This window comes from Tamandua tetradactyla, chromosome 1 (assembly GCF_023851605.1).
Source record: "Tamandua tetradactyla isolate mTamTet1 chromosome 1, mTamTet1.pri, whole genome shotgun sequence".
Lineage (NCBI taxonomy): Eukaryota > Metazoa > Chordata > Mammalia > Pilosa > Myrmecophagidae > Tamandua > Tamandua tetradactyla.
Window position 1 is genome coordinate 203,926,148 of NC_135327.1, and position 20,025 is coordinate 203,946,172.

At 36.6% G+C, this 20,025-nt stretch overlaps 1 protein-coding gene across 2 annotated transcripts in view; it reads right to left on the bottom strand.

Moving 5' to 3' along the window:
• PTPRN2 (protein tyrosine phosphatase receptor type N2) overlaps nucleotides 1–20,025 on the bottom strand; it is a 1,272,212-nt gene that overhangs the window by 42,197 nt on the left and 1,209,990 nt on the right. For both annotated transcript variants that reach the window (XM_077151559.1, XM_077151568.1), the window contains 2 exons: nucleotides 19,409–19,482; nucleotides 12,147–12,224 (listed from right to left, as the gene is read on the bottom strand). In XM_077151559.1, the coding sequence (XP_077007674.1) occupies nucleotides 12,147–12,224; nucleotides 19,409–19,482 (152 nt within the window). The remainder of the gene's footprint in view (nucleotides 1–12,146; nucleotides 12,225–19,408; nucleotides 19,483–20,025) is intronic.

The window sequence follows — 20,025 nt, forward strand, 5'->3', positions numbered from 1 at the left end:
TGAGTGAGGTCACATATCTCAAGAATCTGTCCCAAGGTCTAGCATATAATAGATACTTGATAAATGGTGTTTGCTCTCCTTTCCTTGCAGTTAACTTGGACTTAAATATAGTCCTTCACATATAGGCATATTTGTCTTTCACTTTCAAAGTAGGTCATATTCAGACCCCACTTGGCAGGTAAGAGACATCTTCACAGATTAAAATATGTTTCTGGAGAAAATGATCTGTCTTACATGCATTACGACTCAAAATGATCTGAAGAGTGGATGATTTACCTTCATTGTCACATTTTTCCCTTCTCTTTGCCTCTCCTTCTCCCTATATTCAACCTCCCCAAGGTGCTAGTCAACACCAGCCATAGTTTAATGCCTGTGGGGTATAGTAGGTTAGTCAGACCTCCTTAAATTATTTTGGAAATAGTGAAAAAGAAATAAAAATTCACAAAGTAAAATTAATGTTCCTAACTTAAAATTTATTAAAAAATAAATATGGGGCGGGCCACAGTGGCTCAGCAAGCAAGAATGCTCGCCTGCCATACCAGAGGACCCGGGTTTGATTCCCAGTGCCTGCCCATGTAAAAAATAAATAAATAAATAAATATGATTCCTTTCTTTAGATAAAGGGGCAGAGAGCCTTACAATTTCAGAAAAGAAAGTTATATGCCATCCAGACCAAAGGGTACCCAAGTCAAACATTCATTGTTTAAGGCCTGAGGCTGACAGTGGCTCAGCCACTCTCTATTGTCACCACAGGAGAGAGGACCCCCCCCCACACCCCCCACTCTGTCATGTGACAGGATGGAAGAAGCCTCACTGTCCACCCTCCACCCCACCATATGATGGCACTCTCAATAACTGAAGATGACATTTCCTGCCTTTTTACCCCAAGTCATTCTCTGCCCTTTTTGGCTTTTCCTTCTATGATTTTCAAAACTCTCATCATCCTGGAGCCCCCTGGTTTATTTTCATTTTTTTTTAAATGTCACCATCCTTTTTGAAATTATGATCTCAGAACTGAATGTGGTATTCCAGAAATGGTTTCACCAGCATAGAGGAAAGCGAGAGTACTTCTTCCTAAGATCTGCGTAAGACTTCAAATAATGTAACCCAATATTGTTCCACTCAATTAAAAAAAGTGATTGCATAATAAAATAACCATGGTTTTTTTTTTCCTTGAACAGATATTATTTCTAAGCTTACTTACCCCTGTCTTGTAAAACTGATTTCTGAACCTTTACTCAGGTTTTGCATCTAACCCTCCAAATGTAGTAAGGACTAGATGTTCGATAGGCACATGCAGACAGGGAATTAACTCGTGGTATATTTTCTTTACATAATAACTTTGTTTTTAGAAATTTCTTTGTATACATCAACTGGTTTTTTTTGGGGGGGGCGCATGGTCTGGGAATGTATACATGAACTTTTTGGAAATCAAATTCTTAAAATGCATAGTGCATACTTACAGAGTGTTCTAATCAAAAGAGAATGGTTTACCAAAGAAAGAGAACCCATTTGTAAAGTAAATAATCCCTTCATTTATTTATTTTTAAATTCTGGGTTTTGTTGCAAAGCAATTAGCATGTATTAAGTCATTATGTGTGCAGGACTGAGTGGAGACAGGAGGGAGCAGGGGAGCGTCGGGGAGGGTAGGCTTTCCCTCAAGTATTGCTTATAGGGGCAGGCACAGCTCATTGTGCTAAAGATGGAAGGAGGTTACTGTTCCTGAGAGCCATGTGCTCCAGGACTAGAGTGAGTCTGCATGTTCCATATTTACAAGACTGGAGGAGGGGTCCTTAATCCCTGTTCCAGTTCTCCTTCATTTTTAGAATGGATGGGCCCATCTTCATGCTGTCCTTGCTGAAGACCTTGGAAGTGTCTCTACCATTCCTACTCCTCCCTTCTCAGCCTCACCTGACAGGGACTTCTCTGGGTTCTTACAATGGTCACAGGTCCTGTTGCAATGGCATCACATTATGTGCTCAGTAACTGTCTATTTTCTTCTTGGCTGTCATCTATATTGCTTCCTTTCTTAATCAGCCTCATTTCACAATCACTCTTATATGGATTTGTTCACCATGGACAGAGAATAAATACCTGTTAACCAGTCCTAAATGATCCAGTGGACCATAATATCTGCCCTTAAAAGCTTAAGTTAAAAGGAAGACACCTTATTATTGTCTGTAGCATGTGTTAAGTTCCTTTGTAAAAATTTATTAAAGGCCATAAATCCAGACAATGAGATGAGGAAACTTTAACTCTGACTCAGATATTCCCGTTTGACCTATTGTCTTTGCTACAGAGAACTTTGTATGTTTCAAATCAAATTTTATTTTTATAAATACTTATAGATCATTGTGGTTTTTGAAAACTTCTGCCCTTTGTGAGAGGTTTTAAAGAAAGGTTTTGTTTCCTCTCCATGCATTCTGCTTGGCTGCAGGCATCAAAGATAATCTTAGATCTGAATTTTTAAGGATGCTGATTCTGTGACTTATGGGCATTTATTAAATGAAGATCTAGTCTTGATAATACGCCAATTTTCTAAAGTACATGATTTTGAGGCCAACTAATCAAATGTGACTAAGCTAAAAGCAAATCTCTTCAATCCAGCACAATACAGCTTTAACACAAAACTGGGTTCACAAGCCTCAGTTAGCCTGACTCCAGTGATCTTAGGTCAGCATTCCCTAATCTGTGTTCTGCATAAAACTAGTATCCCTGAGATGGAAAAGGGTATGATAAAAAGATGGTATCATGGTCAAAGAAGTTTGGTTTTAACAAAGTTAAATGAGTTTCTTTACTATAGGACTTCTCAAAGTCTTTATATGAACCATAAAATTCGAGCAGCAATGAACCTATTTACCATGAACTCTTCTTAGAGCATCTTCTCTGTTACCATTTTGAGGAAACACTACTGTTTCATAGAGCAGTTTGATAAATGCTAATTGAGGTGGGTCTCAAATTATCTTATACTTCATCTCACCATAACATTTTTCTCTAGTTGTTTCCTTTAGGGATGCTTCCTTTCAATTTCAAGAAATGTATGCTCTTTGATATCTTCATAAACTCCCTAAAATATCCAATGGATTGTAAATATTGATAAAATGAATTAAGTGCAAAAATAGCAACTATCTCTAATGAACAGCAAAAGAGATACTAAACCCTTCTATTTTCTAACCATGTGGACTTAATTATTAACCTCTCCAAATCTCATGGGTTCTGAAGACTATGTCAAAACGGAAAGCCATTGACAAAGTACCTGCTACACAGTAAGTGATCAATGAATGCCAACAATTATTGTTGTTGTTGTTAGGTGTAAACATGCCCTGAAGAAATTGTGATTCTGTTGGCGAGAGAAACCTTGAACACATGAAACAATGTACATGGACGACTGAGAGCTAAAGGGTGATAACAACGAACCCACATATGGGAAGCACTAAATGCCACACATAAATATATGCATTTTGGATAATAGAAAAAGTGTAATGAAAACTCTCTAGTGACATTAGAAATCTGTTGATTTCCTTATTCTGCCATTAAATGCAGACTACTCTTTGACCTTTTACCTAAGCATAAAAACCTGACATGAGCATGATGTAACACTGAACGCATGTCTTGGATTCTATGAATTTCCAATTTAGATTCTAAGGGGTAGAGCCAGTACTAATGGGTTTATGCTTCAAAGAGGCCATTTTGCACAATGAAAGGAAAAACTTCCTAACATGAAAAGTTGTCCAAAGATGATATGACCCATTCAGCAACTAGAGTGTCCCCACTAAGACTGGATGGTCTCTTTCTCTCTTTTTAGGGAAGTTGTGGGTTTAGAGAAAAAACACGCATAAAATACATAGCTCTCACATACCACCCTGTTATTAACATTTTTCATTAGTATGGTATATTTGTTGTCACTGATGAAATCAGATTTTTACAACTGTTCTATTAACTATAGTCCATGGTTTAACTTAAGGTTCAATGGGTGTATTGCGCAGTTCCATAGATTTTAAAAAATATATGTTTTATTCTAGTAGCATATATATAACCTAAAATTTCCCCTTTTAACCACCTTCACATATATAATGCAGTGCTGTTAATTACATTCAGAATGTTGTACTACTATAACCACCATTCATTACCAAAACTTTTCCATTGTGCCAAACACAAACTCTGTATATTTTAAGCCTTAACTCCCTATTTCCTAGTCCCACCCCATCCCCTGGTAACCTATATTCTAGATTCCAACTCTTGGGTGAGTTTGCTTATTCTTATTATTTCATATCAGTGAGATAATACAATATTTGTCTTTTTGTGTCTGGCTTATGTCGTGCAACATGATGTCTCCAAGGTTCATCCATGTTGTTACATGTATCAGACCATTCCTTTTCATGATGGAATAACATTCTATCATGTGTATATACCACATTTTGTATATCCATTTATCAGTTGATGGTCTCCTGGGTTGCCTACATCTTTTGGCAGTTGTTAGTCATGCCACTGTGAACATCAGGACCAAATATTTGTTCAAGTCCCTGCTGTTAATACCTTTGGGTATATACCTAGAAATGGGATTGCCAGATCATAAAGTAATTCCATACTCAAATTTATGAGGAACTTTCAAAATGTCTTCCACTGTGGCTGTACAATTTTACATTTCCACCAGCAATGAATGCATATTCCTATTTCTCCACGTCTTCTCCAACACCTGAAATTTTGTTTCTTTAATAGTAGCCATTTTAGTGGGTGTAAATTGGTATCTTGTAGTTTTGATTTGCATTTCCTGAATGGCTGATGATAAAGATCATCTTTTCATGTGCTATTTGGCCATTTATATATTTTCTCTGGAGAGATGTATAGTTAATTTTTTTGCCCATTTAAAAATTAGGTTGTTTGACTTTTTGTTGTTGAGTTGAAGGATTTCTTTATATATTCTGGTTATTAAACTCTTATCAAATATGTGGTTTCCAAACATTTTCTCCCATGTGTAGGTTGTTGTTTTATTTTCATGATAAAGTTGTTAATTTTTATGAGGTCCTGTTTATCTGTTTATTCTTTTCTTGCTTGTTCTTTGGGTGTACAGTCTAAGAAATCACTGCCTGTCACAAGGTTCTGAAGATGCTTCTACATTATCATCTAGGAGTTTGATAGTTCCAGCTCTTACATGAAGTTCTTTTATTTTAGTTTGCTTTTTGTATATGGTGTGAGGTAGGGGTTCAACATCATTCTTTTGCAAATGGAGATCTACTTTTCCTGGCACTTTTGTTAAAAAGACTATTCTTTCCCATTTGAGTGGTCTTTTCAGTTTGTCAAATATCAGCTGGCCATAAATATAAGGGTTACTTCTGAGCTCTCAATTAGACTCCATTGGTCTATGTGTCTGTCCTTGTGTGAGTACCATGCTGCTATGATTGCTGTGATTTTGTAAGTTGGTAAGTATGAGTCCTCCAACTTTGTTCTTCATTTTAAAGATGGTTTTGGCTATTTGCAGCCCTTACCTTTCCATATAAATTTCATGATTCACTTTTCCTTTTCTGCAAAGAAAGTTATTGAAATTTTGATTGGGATTACATTGACTCTATAAATCACTTTAGGTAAAATTGCCATTTAACAATACTTAGACTTCCAATCCAGGAACACAAAATGTCCTTCCATTTATTTAGGTCTTCTTTGATTTCTTTTAGCAATGTTTTATAGTTATCTATGTACAAGTCCTTCAATCCTTGGTTAGATTTGATACTAGATATTTGATTCTTTTAGTTACTATTATAAACATATATTTTTCCCTTGATTTCTTCTTCTGATTGTTCATTGCTAGTGTATAGAAACATGATGGATTTTGGGGTGTAGACCTTTACCCTGCCACTTTGTTGAATTCATTTATTAGCTTTAGGAGCTCTGTTATGGATTTTTCAAGATTTTCTGTATATAGGATCATATCATCTGCAAGTAGGGGAAGTTTTATTTATTCCTTTCCAATGTAGATGCTTTTCTTTTTCTTTCCTAATTGCTCTGACTATAACTTCCAGTATAATGTTGAAAAACAGTGGTGACAGTGGATATCCTTATCTTGCTCATGATCTTATAGGAAAAGTTTTCAGTCATCTACCATTTAGTATGATTTTAGCTGTAGGCTTTTCATATATGGCTTTTATCATGTTGAATTTCCTTCTATTCCTAGTTTTCTAAATATTTTTATCAAGAATGGGTGCTATTGGTGGGCCACAGTGGATCAGCTGGCAGAGTTCTTGCCTGCTATGCTGGAGAACTGGGTTCGATTCCCAGTGCTTGCCCATGCAAAAAAAAAAAAAAAAGAATGGGTGCTATATTTTGTGACCTGCCTTTTCTGCATCCATTGAGATGATCATGTGTCCCCACCTCTTTATTTTATTAGTGTGATGTACTACATTAATTGTTTTTCTTATGTTGAACCACCCTTGCATATCTTGGATAAGTCCCACTTGATAATGATGTATAATTCTTTTCATTTGTTGTTGGCTTCAGCTTTGTAAGTATTTTCTTGATGACTTTTGCATCTAGAGTCATAAGATACATTGGTTTGTAACTTTCTTTTCTTTTGGTATTGTTATCTGGCTTTAGTATGAGCATGATGTTGGTCTCTTAGAAAGAATTTGGGAGTGTTTCCTCCTCTTCAAATTTTTGGAAGATTTTGAGCAGGATTGGTGTCAATTCTTTCTGCAATGTTTGGTAAAATTCCCCATGTGAAACCACCTGGTCTTGAACTTTTCTTTGTTGGGAGATTTTTGAGTACTGATTCATTCTCTTTACCAGTTATTGGTTTGATGAGCTCTTCTATGTCTTCTTGAGTCAGTGTAGTAGGTTTGTGGGTTTCTAGAAATTTTTCCTTTTTACCTATGTTATCTAATTTGTTGCATATAGTTGTTTACACTATCCTCTTATAGTCCTTTTTATTTCAGTTGCATTGGTAGTAATGTCCCACTTTTCATTCCTGATTCTCATTGTATTCTTTCTCTTTTTTCCTTCAACAATCTAGTTCAAGGTTTATCAATTCTTAGACCTTTTTGAAGAAACAATTTTTGGTTTTGATTCTCTCTATTGTTTTTAAATTCTCCATTTGGTTTTCCACTACTCTAATCTTTGTTATTTCTTTCCTTACTTTGAGTTTAGTTTGCTCTTCTTTTTCTAGTTCTTCCAGTTTTGAGTGTATATCTCTCATCTGAAATCTTTCTTCTTTTTTAATGTAAGAATTTAGAGCCATAAATTTCCTTCTTAGCACCGTCTTAGATGTATCCTATAAGTTTGTTATATTGTATTTTCATTTACCTTAAGATAGCTTTTTATGTCCCTTGTGATTTTCTCTTTAAGTCATTGGTTGTTTAAGAGTACATTGTTTAATTTCCACATATTTGTGAATTTTTCATTTCTCTGTTATTGATTTCTAGCTTCATTCCATTGTGGTCAGGCATGACACATTGTATGATTTCACTATTTTTGAAAACTGAGACTTGTTTTATGATCTAATATACGGATTATTCTGGAGAATGATCCATGTGCACTTGAGAAGTATGTCTATTCTGTTTTTGTTGAGTGAAGTGTTCTACATATATCTATTAGGTGTAGTTGGTTTAGAGTACAGTCAAGTACTGTAGTTCTTTATTAATCTTTTGTCTACAAATTCCAGCTGATAGTGAAAGTGGTGTAAAGAAGTTACCTACTATTAATATAAAACTATCAATTTCTCCCTTCATATCTGTCAGTATTTGCTTTATATATTTTGGGACTCAGCTGTTAGATGCATATATATTTAAAATTGTTATGCCCTCTTGTTGAATCGACCCCTTAACAGTTTTTATCTGACATTAATATAGCTAACCCAGCTCTCATTTGGTTACTACTAGCATTAAATATTTTTTTCCATCCTTTCACTTTCTTTGAATTTAAAGTGAATCTCTTACAGGCAGCATATAATTGGGTCATGCTTTTTCATCCATTTTGCCAGTCTGTGCCTTTTGACTGGGGAGTTTAATCCATTTACATTTAAAGTCAATATTCATAATGCAGTACTTTCCTCTGCCATTTGGTCTTTGTAAGTATTATCATTTTATGTCCCTCAAATTTTCCATTAATGCCTGCTTTTATATTTATTTGATTTTTTGGTGTTGTGTCATATTGAGTGCCTTCTGTTCATTTCTATTTGAATATATTTTTCATATATTCTCCTTGAGGTGACTATGTGGTTGAAATTAACATTCAAAATACATAACAATCACATTTGGTCTGATATCAACTTGATTTCAATACCATACACATAAACTTTTCCTATACCCTTCTATCCCTCCATCTAATTTTTACTTAGTACCAGTTATAATCTGTATACATTGTATATCCAAAACCATAGATTTATCACTACTTTTTATGCATTTGCATAAAAATGCATTTGCACTTTAGCACCTGTAGGAAGTCAGAAGTAGAGTTACGTACCAAAAATACAATATAAAATACACAGTACTGGCTTTAATCATAACCCAAATGGTTTCCTTTATCATAGGTCTTTATTTCTTTATGCCACTTTGAACTACTTTCTAATGTCTTTTCCTCTCAATCTGAAGAACTCCCTTTAGCTTTGCTTATAGGGCAGGTCTAGTGGTGATGAACTCCCTGAGCTTTTGTTTTAATAGGATTGTCTTGATCTCTTCCTCCACTTTTGAAAGAAAGTGTCACTGGATATAAAATTCTTAGTTGGCAGTTTTTTTATTCAGCACATTAAGTATTTCAACCCACTGTCTTCTTGTCTCTATGATTTCTGATACACAATCAGCACTTAATCTAATAAGAACTCCCTTGTATATAACATATTGCATTTCTCTTGCAGCTTTCAGACCTCTCTCCTTATTTTTCTTCAACAGTTTGATCAATGTGTGATGAATATTTTCAAGTTTTTATTCTGTATGGTGTTTGCTAGCCTTCTAGGAAGTACATATTATGCCTTTTGCTAAGGGGAAGCTTTCTGTCATTATTTCTTTGAATATTCCTTCTTCCCCTATCTCTGTTCTTCTGAAAGAAGATAAAAATGTGTATATTGGTATGCTTGATGATGTCCCAGGTGTCTCTTAAACTAATTTTGATTTTTTCTAATTTTTTTTATGTATCTCTTTTCAGTTTTCTGTACCTTTCTGATCCATTTCAATTGTTTTATATTTTAGTTCCTTGATACTTCCTTCTGCTCACTCCAATCTGCTGTTGAAACCCTTCCGGGAATTTTTCATTTCAGTTATTGTGGTCTTCAGCTCCAGTAGCTCTGTTTGGGTCTTCTAAAAGTTTCTATTTCTTTACTGAGATTCTCATATTGTTTATTCATAGTTTTCCTGATATCCTTTAGTTCTTTTTTGCATTTTCCTTCATCTCCTTGAGCATATTGAAGATCACTTTTAAAAAGTCTTTGTTTGGTATGCCCAGGCTGATCTTCTCCATTGCTGTTTTCTGGATTTTTATCTTCTGCCTTTGGGTGGGCAATCATTTCCTGTTTCTTGGTTTGTCTTGTAATCTTTTGTTTCAAACCATGCATTTTAATATTATAAAATGTTAACTCTGGGATTTTTTTCCTCTGAGATATGTTTCTTGAGTGTGTAACCAGAGGGTGATATGATAGAGATTTTCTTGTGTCAGCAAAAGGAAGCAAAATACCCCTTTCACTGTCTTTGCAAATTGGTTTTGCCATGCTTGGTGTTCTCTGAGTTTAGCTCTGTCATCAGTAGGTCAGCCAAGGCATAGGTCCTCCCTGTCTTTTCTGGTCCTGTATCTTTTCCTAGGCTTGTGACTGCTAGTGCTTTAGGAATTCTGTCAATCATAGGAGTTTGAATGCCCTGTATGTTTCTCCAGAAATGGGTGCTCCACTGCAGGTCTAGAGTAGGTAAGCCTTTGCTCCAGGCTGTCTGCTTCAGTTTTTCCTAAACAGCTTTCCTTGTCTCAAGCTTCTTTTGTCTAATGACAAATTCTGGGTGTGGGGGGCGGGGGGGGGGGGGGATATTGGAAAGGCATTTCCCAAGTCCTTCCTTCCCTGGAGGACAAGGTCAGGGATTCTCAAAGGGAGCACTAGCTCCAAACTGTCCTGAGGAGGGAATGAGCAAGTAGCTAGGAAGGGCCACAGAAGCCTCTTCCATGGTTCCTCAAATCTGTGTTTTCTTGTCTCAGACCCTGCCCTGGAAATGTGGCCCTTCAAATCCCCGACTCTGAGGAAGTGAGAAAGTGAACTGTTTTTAAGTCTCACTGGCTGCTTTTTTCTGGGGTGGGCTGGAATAATGGCTTCCCTTAGATTCCTGGGCACCCAGTGATATGAAGTAGCTAATCGAATCATCGGTCAGTGATAGGCCTGACACTCCCCCTCTTCCCCCAGATCTTGGGGAACTGGACTTTTATGACTCTCTCTGCAGGTGATGCTAGGGGCTGGACTCCACTGCTTCTTGCCATGAGAAGGGGGCTGGGCAATGGTAACCACTGCACCTAGAGATCACTTTAATGGCATTTAGTGTAATTTGCCAGTCTCTTCCTCTTGCTCTTCCTTGAATGCTGCATAATGTTCTGCTGGACTCTGGAGTTTCAAATAGTTGATTCAACAGTTCCTGCTTGTTGTTCTGGTGAAGGAACTGGTTCCTGGAGCTTCAGACTCTGTCATCTTCCCACAATTCAATGTGGGTGGTCTCTTGGTAGATTAGCAAACTTAAATATCTCATGGGTAGCTGGACTAGGTATACTCAAAACCATTCTAATGCCAAAGCTTAATGGTTTGATATCATAATTGCAACAACATAATGCAAGGACTCAGTTTGATTTTATTTTTTTCAATAGTGTTAAAGCACAGGTAACTAGAATGAAGTGGGATAATACAGACAGGTTTTAAATCTTGGTTCCATAACTTGCTGGCTTGGGCAGCTGTGTAATCTCTTGAATAGTCACTAGCCTTGTCCATAAAATGGGGATAACAATACTTGCCTCTAACAACAAACGAACAATACTTGTCTCTAATGCTTTTAAAGCAAAGGGTGCTTAATAGGCCCTCAGTAAATCCTGGATGCCTTTCCTAACTTTCCCAGAAAACCCCTCTCTGCAAAGGAGCAGAGAGTATTCTTTCCTCTAGATGGAAAGTACTAAGAGACAGTTGATGGAAAAGTTGGGAAGGGAAAGTGAGACTATAAGGAATTTTAAAAGTCTGTAATATATGTGATTTTATTGACCTTGAGCCAATTAATTTATTTTAAGAACTCTTAAGAACTACTGAATTAGAAAATATTATCACTAGTGACCTGAAAAGGCTCAATACTTATACAATAACATATTATAGCTTAATTACTTGTACTACTGGATATAAAAAGCACTTCATTCACATGGTTGTAACTATACTGAATGGAAGGTTTTGGTTTTTTTTGTATCTTTGTCCATAACTAGACTTTCATTGAGGACAGTTTTTAATCTCCTCCAGGTACACCTGGTATACCTGACAACCAACTGACATTTATTATTTTGTGGAATTAGTAGATGTGTATTTGTGTGCATAATCTGCGGTGCCACTTTCCAGAATAATTCTTATTTGACTTTGTAATTTGGTTGATGATTGGGGAGGAAGAAGTGAGGGAAATGGAAAGGGAAATACATTTGTCCTTCAGAGTTTGTTTAGCTAACATTAATATCAGTTCCTAATCTCTGACACTTAGTTTTGGTGATCCAAGATTATGCCAAATGAAAAGAGATCAGTATAGCATTTAAAACACAATATAGAGAGTCCACTAAAAAGCTAAACTATGATTCAAGTACCATTTCTTATCTTCATAAGATTAAAACAGAATATAGATAAGAGGCATTTTTAAATAGATTATAATAATTTAGATGTTTATTAAGTTAATTTCTTTATATTTTGTGAAACAAAATTGAACTGGGTAAAAAAGTGGGGGTCTTTAAAACATTTAATGTCTTAAAGAGAATTTTTTTGTCCTTCACATATTCAAGATTTGAAATAAAAATTAATAAAAAAACTAAAGGACTAATACAAAATTCTAAAGTCAACACTTGGTGAATATCTGAGCATCTGTAAACAAATCTGAATTGGCTAAATAGAATGCAAGGTATCATTCTTGACCAATTTGTTAAGACCTTATTTTCAAAAAAAATTAAAAGAGATTCACCTGCCAGAAGTCAGCCACCGTAGCGGGAAGTGGTCCTTGGGTTGCGATATACGCAGGATTCCTAGGGTCATGGTCCATCTGCAGAGAAAAGATTGCAATAACAAAGAATAGTTTAAAAATTAGCAAAAAAGAAGACAAACAGACTAAAGGAGGAAAGGAGGAAGGAAGAGGAGGGAGGGAGGGAGGGAGGAAGAGAAACACAGGTTAAGGAGGAAATCCGGAATGCATATGCTGCTCAAAATGAAGTATTAACACACAACTTCTGCAGAAATAAGAAAACTTTCCAGGTTGCTTCTTTCTTGTTACCCTTTCTTGATCAAATATGAACTGGTAATTCTGTGTTTTGAACTGGGGGTATCACATCAGAAATGCTTTTCTTACACCTAAAACTGAGGTTATAAGAGCAACATCAACAGAAATGAAATCAGTAGCCCAAAGAAACCAGATGCCAATAAATTAATTCACTTAGGCAAGACCATGTGCGCTTGGTGATCCAGGTCCCAAGGCCAGGGGTGGAAATTAAAGGAAGGAGGGCAGAGCAGGACACAAATCACAAATCGCAAATTTTGGGCTTTCTAGCTCCACCAACACAGGAAACATTTAAAAGTATGCAAATGGTTTCAAAGCAATTCAGCCAGTGTTACCAGTGTAAATGACCTCCATTTCCACTACAGGCTATACAGGGTGTTCAGAATAATGAGCCCGTTTGTTATAACCACTGGCGCTGGGCAGGGGAGAGGTTAAGCTTAAGCTCTTACCAGTGAGTAAGGGCACCATTCATCCACGCACCGTGAATAAACTCTTCAGTGTCCTGGAAGAATTAATTAACAACAGGCGTCCTGCTGCCCTGAAAGAGTTAACGTGGCTTACATGGGAGCTTGTTTTGGTTTATGCAACCTGAGTCATCCCGGTCAGGGTCCGAGCAGTACTGTGAGCTCACAGTGCAGCGAGCACTTCACAGAAGATGAGGTCCCAGCCTTCAAGTAGCTAATTTCCTATTCTATTTCTGCCATGCCAAACAAGGGACTACAAACAAACAAACAAGAAAGAATGCAGTTGTGGTTTTTCTGGTTAGCTGATTTGTCCAAATGCATCCTGCTAGCCTCAACAGGGGAAGTTTGGCTTACAAGCCCTTAATTAAACATTTAATTACAAGGCTAAGCAGAAGAAAAAGAGAAGAATCTTAAAAACAAAGCCTTCAGAAGCAAATAGGATTAAAGCACAGTGCTGAGGGTGCTCAGATAGATGGGTACAGTTCTTTTCCCTAAATCCCAAACCTGGACCATCCTGAAGAGAACAGGAGGATACTGGCTATATATCAGCCAAGATTTCCTCATCACAATAATTCTGAAGTGACTGATCAGTCCTCCCCAGACACCCCAAAAGAACCCCAGAAACCAGTCCCAGAAGTCAGCCAACTAATGCCCTTTTTTTGTAAAGCAGCTGCTTAAGTATAGACTTACACAGTCCCTTATTATTTTTTCATCATATTTAGAACTAGAATTTATTCTTTTGATATCAAGATTTGCTTAAAAATTTAAAACACTCTATTTAAGGGTAATCATAAAGAATATATTTTTCAGCACAATGAAAAATGAGAAAGTTTCACCCACATATAATTCTAAACCAACACATGAGGGACTTCAGATGCAAATACCAGTGCCCCCTTCAAATGCTGCTTTGCATTTATGTTTGAAGAACAAACGTGAGACATATTTTCTTTAATAGTAAGCCAGTGAATCTGTGCATAGCCTACCAACACTTTCATTGATGATGGTTGTCAGCATAAAAGAATACACCAAATGCACCTTATAATTATGTACAATATAAAAGAGGGAATGAGCATAAAAGAACAGATGTAAGTTATTCTAACAGAACAACGGTATGACGCTAGCTGAGGGGAAAAAGCAGGAAAGAAAGCTTTCTGTGCATCTAATTTAGTGATGCGTAATTAAAACTGGACCTCATTTTGAAATTCACTACAACACACACAATACAGGTAAAATTACGTTACTCTCACTGAAAGCCCCAATTAAAATGTTGCAGTAGAAAAATGCTTAGCAGAAATAAGAAGTTTTGGTTTTTTAAAATATGCACTTGTTGGGAGTAACAGCTATTTAATGAGACCTCTGTCTCTTCCCTGAAAATATTTATGCATAAAAAATAAAACCCCACCTTCTTTACAAATGTGATCCCCCCACCCTGAAAAAAAAGACCAGACAAGTCAGGAAGCAGGACATTTAAAAATTGTTAGGATGCTCAAACTGGCATATTTAGTTGCTTTGAAAATGAGAAATATATAATTAAAAGTAAAGATCTGGGCAGGAGAACAATAAGGCAGTTTTTGTGAAAAGTCTTCAGTGTTGCAGTTTTTTAAAATTACTCAAGCCCCTCACCTGTTTAAGTACCCAAGCCAGAAGCAAAGAAAACCCAGGATGTTGTGAGAACCATAATACAGAAGTATTTTCACGGTCTCAATTGCAATAACTCAGGACTTGCCCCTCTTGGCATTTCACTACTGCTCAATGGCTGTCACACAGTTGCTGTTTGAAATGTGGTGAATATCATAATGAGCAGAGAGTGGTGAGATGAGTCATCAGTTTAACAATAATTCAAAAGACAATTAGGACTAGTTCATTCCATGCACATTCTGTTGAACAGAAAATAATTATGGGCAGAAGCACTTTTGGCTTGTAGTGGGTATAAGCAACAGAAAGCCTTATTATGGGGTTCTATGCAGAATTTAACTGAATAAAAGGAAAACTAATACTCAATTAAATGAACAGAAGTTTTATTAAATTTAAGATTTTCAAGGAAGGATAAGCATATTTAGAGGAAATCAAATAAGAACACCACTTGTTTCGAATAAAAGCATTTGATAAACAGCTACAACATGGTCCCCAGTTGTCTTCCTCTCTCCCCCCTCATGTAGGAATATGCAGCAATCTGTCCCAGCTGACTCTGCCCCACGTGCTTAATCTTCCCCACCTTCTTTCTCATTATTTTCCATTTCTTTGCAGCATGCTTTTTATTTGAATGAATGTTAGGTTCACATACACACACTGCGTGACCATGGAAAAAGTCATCAAAGCTCTCTGGGCTTCGGTTTCAGTTTCGTAAAATGGTGGTGACAGTGGGAACAGGGGAGGTTGGATGATATGTTGATATGATCACGAGTGTCCTCTTAGCTCTGGAAGATTGCACACACATTTACGTGCAGATTCATGTGTGTGTGTGTGTGTATAGGCATCCTTGTTTTTTGGCATGCTGAAATCATCAGTGAATACTTGTAAATTTATTCATTTGAAAACCATGCTATTAGGTAAGCTGAGGCCTGTTAGAACAAGTGCTAAATCTCCTTTGTGAACTGTATGAGATTAAAGGACTCTGCTTCTAGAAGCATGAGGTTTACATGCTCCCTGGTAGCATCCCGTGGCAGGGGCACTTATATAGGTAAAGCGGAGCCACTGAGTAAACATTTTCTCCCATAAGAGGGGGTTTTCTGTAGTAACACTGCCCTGGCAGAGAAGTCAACAGAGAATCAAATGTTAGCCATTGCCCTGGGATTTCACATAAAATGAGGCTCAAAGGGCATCATGAACAGAGTATAAACCAGTAACATTTTGCCTTGACTATGATTATTTTCTCTTTTTTAGGAAAAGGAAAACCATTTTGTTTCTGTTGCGTCTATTATCCATGTGGTAGACTCATTCTTATGAAGGCACCAAGTGAAACAGTTTACAAGTAAGGTTTATTCCTATGCAATTAAATGAATCATTTTTTTAAAAATCTACTGATCTACCCTAAGCCCACAGAAGGGCAGCTATCAAATAAGCATGCATGGGGACTAACCTGCATAAAAAACGCAGCAATGATTTCCCCGATAGCCCAAACAAAACTGACATAAAAAGTAAGTATTCAGCACATCAAAACCAGAGAATCCAAACTCTAAATCTCTGAAAGGCTCGAGAAAACCTACTGATTGAGGTGCTGGCTGGCAGTGGTGAAATGACAGCCAGATTCTGATCCCAAAGAAACTACTGGCCTCTGCTTGCCAAGACCCACAGTCTTAGGTAAGATCTGGGCTGACCCTAGCGGGGATGGGGTAGCATGGGTGTCACCCTTGTATTTTAAAATCTTACCAAACAAAGAGTGAACATGCATACCATATTTCTGAATTTTTAAATGCCCACCCTTACATCTGCTTTTTCTAACATTTAAACCCATTTCAGAAGGTCTTCTTAAAAGCCAGGAAATATGGGTGGTGCGACAGTGGCTCAGTGGCAGAATTCTAGCCTGCCATGCTGAAGACCCAGAATAGATGCCTGGTGCCTGCCCATGTGAAAAAAAAAAGGCAGGAAATATTAGGCTTGAGTTTTCCAGTCACTTTTCCAGATAGCAAGTCTTAAAATAGAAATTTATTGGGAAATTATAGCTTTGGTAATGAATGGGAGAGAGTGACATGAATTTGAATTATTTTCATATTTTACTCTATGGGTTGAGATTTATTTAAGTAAAATACTGAATATAAACCATAATTATACATACATGGTGCTTGGTTGTAAATATTTTCTGAGAACCTAAAGAACTGGCAACTTCCATATTTGGCCAATTGCTTATGATAATCAGGACATCTCATTTATCATCCTTTTCTCAAAAGTAAATTTGTCCCGACTTAAATTAGTTAAATGCATTCTGAATTAAAACTTTAAACAATTTTTTTCTCCCATAATAAACAGCAGAATGAAGACGAAGTAAGTTTTATTTTCAAATGTCATTAGGAATTTCAGAATTGTTTCCGGTAATAAAACTTGTACACTGTGTTTGAGCAAACTGTCATGCTAATGACATTCCTCAGCCTGGTGTCTTCAGTAATAACCAAGCTGAGTTTTTAAATGTAGCTGATGGATTTCTCTCTCAGACTTGCTATGAGGGAAAACCGAATTCCCATTTACTTTCATGACCTCTGATTTAAAAGCAAAGATTGCACATTATTTACTACTGGATGATTTCCCTGAAATTTAATGAGGACTGAGTACAAATATGACAGATGTAATTATCATAGTTTCATTCTGCACAGTCAGGGTCTTCTTGTGCTATAATTGCAAGCTTTTCATTCAACTGCTGCTAGGAAGGTTATCATTGTACTTTCAGTTATTTCAGAAAGAAGAGGTGCCATAGACCTTTTCTACCTTCATTCTTACTAGAATTCGAAAAAAGAATTGTGGCATGAAATCAAGAAAAAACATAAAATGGTACCATAAAATTGCCTCTCTCTCCTGGCATTGCCTTTTGACCCAAAGTCCTGGCCCTATAAGGCGTAGGGAGGTCATTCTGAATTCTTACTAATAAAAGAGAAAATGGGAATTGCATGGAAGTACAAGAATTCACATACCCCCCTCCCCCACCTGCTAATGTCTGTGTGAGTGTGAAAGCTGTTGGACAGTTTCTAAGGATGATACAGTTTCTGCACCAAGCATTGTTGCTCACACTGAAACTTGGATTTAGCCTGAAATAGCTCAGACATCTGAGAGTTGGATTCCCATAAAATGGGGTAGAGCTGAGCAAGCCACAACACTAACTTCCCTTTTTTCAGATTTGAGAATAATTGCTTTATTCTTTCATTCTTGCCTTATTATATGGTTCATTCCAGCAAAAAGGAACCACAACAGGGAAAATCTTAGTTTTTCTTCTTCAGAAAGTTTTAAATTGACATCATAAAGCCTACCTGGTAAGGACCAAATTCAGGTCCTTACAAAATCTAACTTCACCCAAAAGGTGCCATATACATAAAATGAGAGATTAGCAAACAAATGAGACTTTGGTTTGACATTTTGAATTAGGATTGATAGAAAAATACTAAACACATCACGTCAGAGTTATTAAAAAAGACAAATTTAGTGGCTTCAAATGAGAACATTTGAAACACAGACAAATGTAATCAGATGGGTAAACGTTCTAATCTAAAGCCCACTACTAAAGGATTGAAAAATGAATGCTTAATACACTGTGTGTATGCATTTTGTGAATTTGGAGATGGCCCACTTTCTCTCATGGTGAGCTCACTCCTTTATACCAATTAGAATACTACTCTATCTTACAGGGACTATATTTGTTTGAATGTATATTTGAAATTTTAGGAAGATGCCTTAACGTTTCTCAGAATACAAAATAAAGAAAAAACAGTTTAAGAGGTGCACATCAAAACCAAAATTCCTCATAGTTCCATATTAAATCTCTATCTTTTCTCTGCCATTGGTTAAAAATGCCATCAATCAGGCTTTCTAAAAAAAAAAAATTCTATCTTTGGACAGTTTCATTTCCTTCCCATCTACAATCATTCTAATTAGATTTTACAAAACCAGTTTAAGTCATCACTTAATTCTGACTTTCTAACCTCCCTCTACTACTAGTTTCGTTTCTCTTCTTTGTTCACCCTTTCTTCGGCTGCAAACTTGCCCCTTTTCAACCCTGTCTGCCACCTCCAAGGTTCACGAAAGTGGAAGAATGTTCAAGGGGTGCAAAGAAGAAAGGAAACGCTGACAGGTGGAGATGCACAGGAGGACTGTGTTGGTGAGGAATTCTCTGGAAGAAAGAACGCCTGCTCTTCACAGGGTCTTACACCAAGTGATTTATAAGAAGCTGCTATACCAATTTTTCCAGAAATAAAAAATACTTCAAATCTCTCCAATCCTCTAAAGTGTCAGTTGCCTGAGTGAGGGCATTATTACAAAATACTATCTCTCAAAAAAAAAAACAAAACAAAACAAAAACGATTCCATCTACTAGAAAAACCTAAATGAGACTGACCTACAATCTTGAATCAGCCTTAGCGTCAAAAGTGGCAGATTTGGCTTTAGTTTTTTCTGTCACCATTGGATTAACAGAAGAATAAGTAGTTTCAGAAAACACAACCAATTAAAGACTTTTCCTAAAAGTCACAGATTCTTGTCAGTAAATTACCAATTCACTATTGCTTGGTACTCCAAGTCACTAGACTTAATGGCCTTTCCTCTCTGCTTAATAAAACATCCCCTGCCTGGTGGGAGAAGTCCAGACAGGGAAGGCTAAAGTCCAAGCTGAGCGATGGAAAGCCAGGTCCTGCTCGTGTCTGGCTGAGGCAAGTTACCGACTTACTAATTGGAGCACGGCATACACCCTTTTCACTTAAAAACTGCTCACATGATTTGGCTACATTTATGCATGCTACCCGAGAAAAAAAAAAAGCAAGCGTTGACTCTGTAATCAGTTTATATACTTACAATGGGGCTTGCGTTGATGTAGTCAGAGTTGCTGTGGCTATTTTCCAACTTCAGCAATATCCTGGAGTGATCATCTGTTAAGAAATCCCAAGAAAAGATAGATTTCTACATAGCACTTCATCTGCCTAGAATCTATAGTACGATGCTTTAACAATGGTTTTTAAATGCCCTTCCCAGGCTATAAAATGTCATGCCAGTGCTCTCCTCTTTGTGATATTCCTTAAAACCTTCGGAATTTTCTTTTTAATGGCAGTTTTTTCCTTTCTGCCTTCCAATTATAGCCCTTCAGCCTAAGAGGTACAAAAACCACATGTATATGGAGCTAACATGATGTATATGGTGTTTTTCTTATTTACATTTCAAACTTCAAGATTAGCTATTCCTCTGCAATATTTAAGATAGATTTTCTTCAAACATTAGACCTATTTGTTTATATACAGTAAATAAATTCAAACATGAATGTTAAGCAATAGCCCACCATTCAAAATATAAAACATTGTAGTTTATAAATGACTAACTCCTGAAAGTACAGGGATTTTATTTTAAAAGGAGAGAAGAAAAAAAAGAAAAATCAGATAAAGAGGGAATAGAGGAGAAATGCATAAATGGAGACTTAT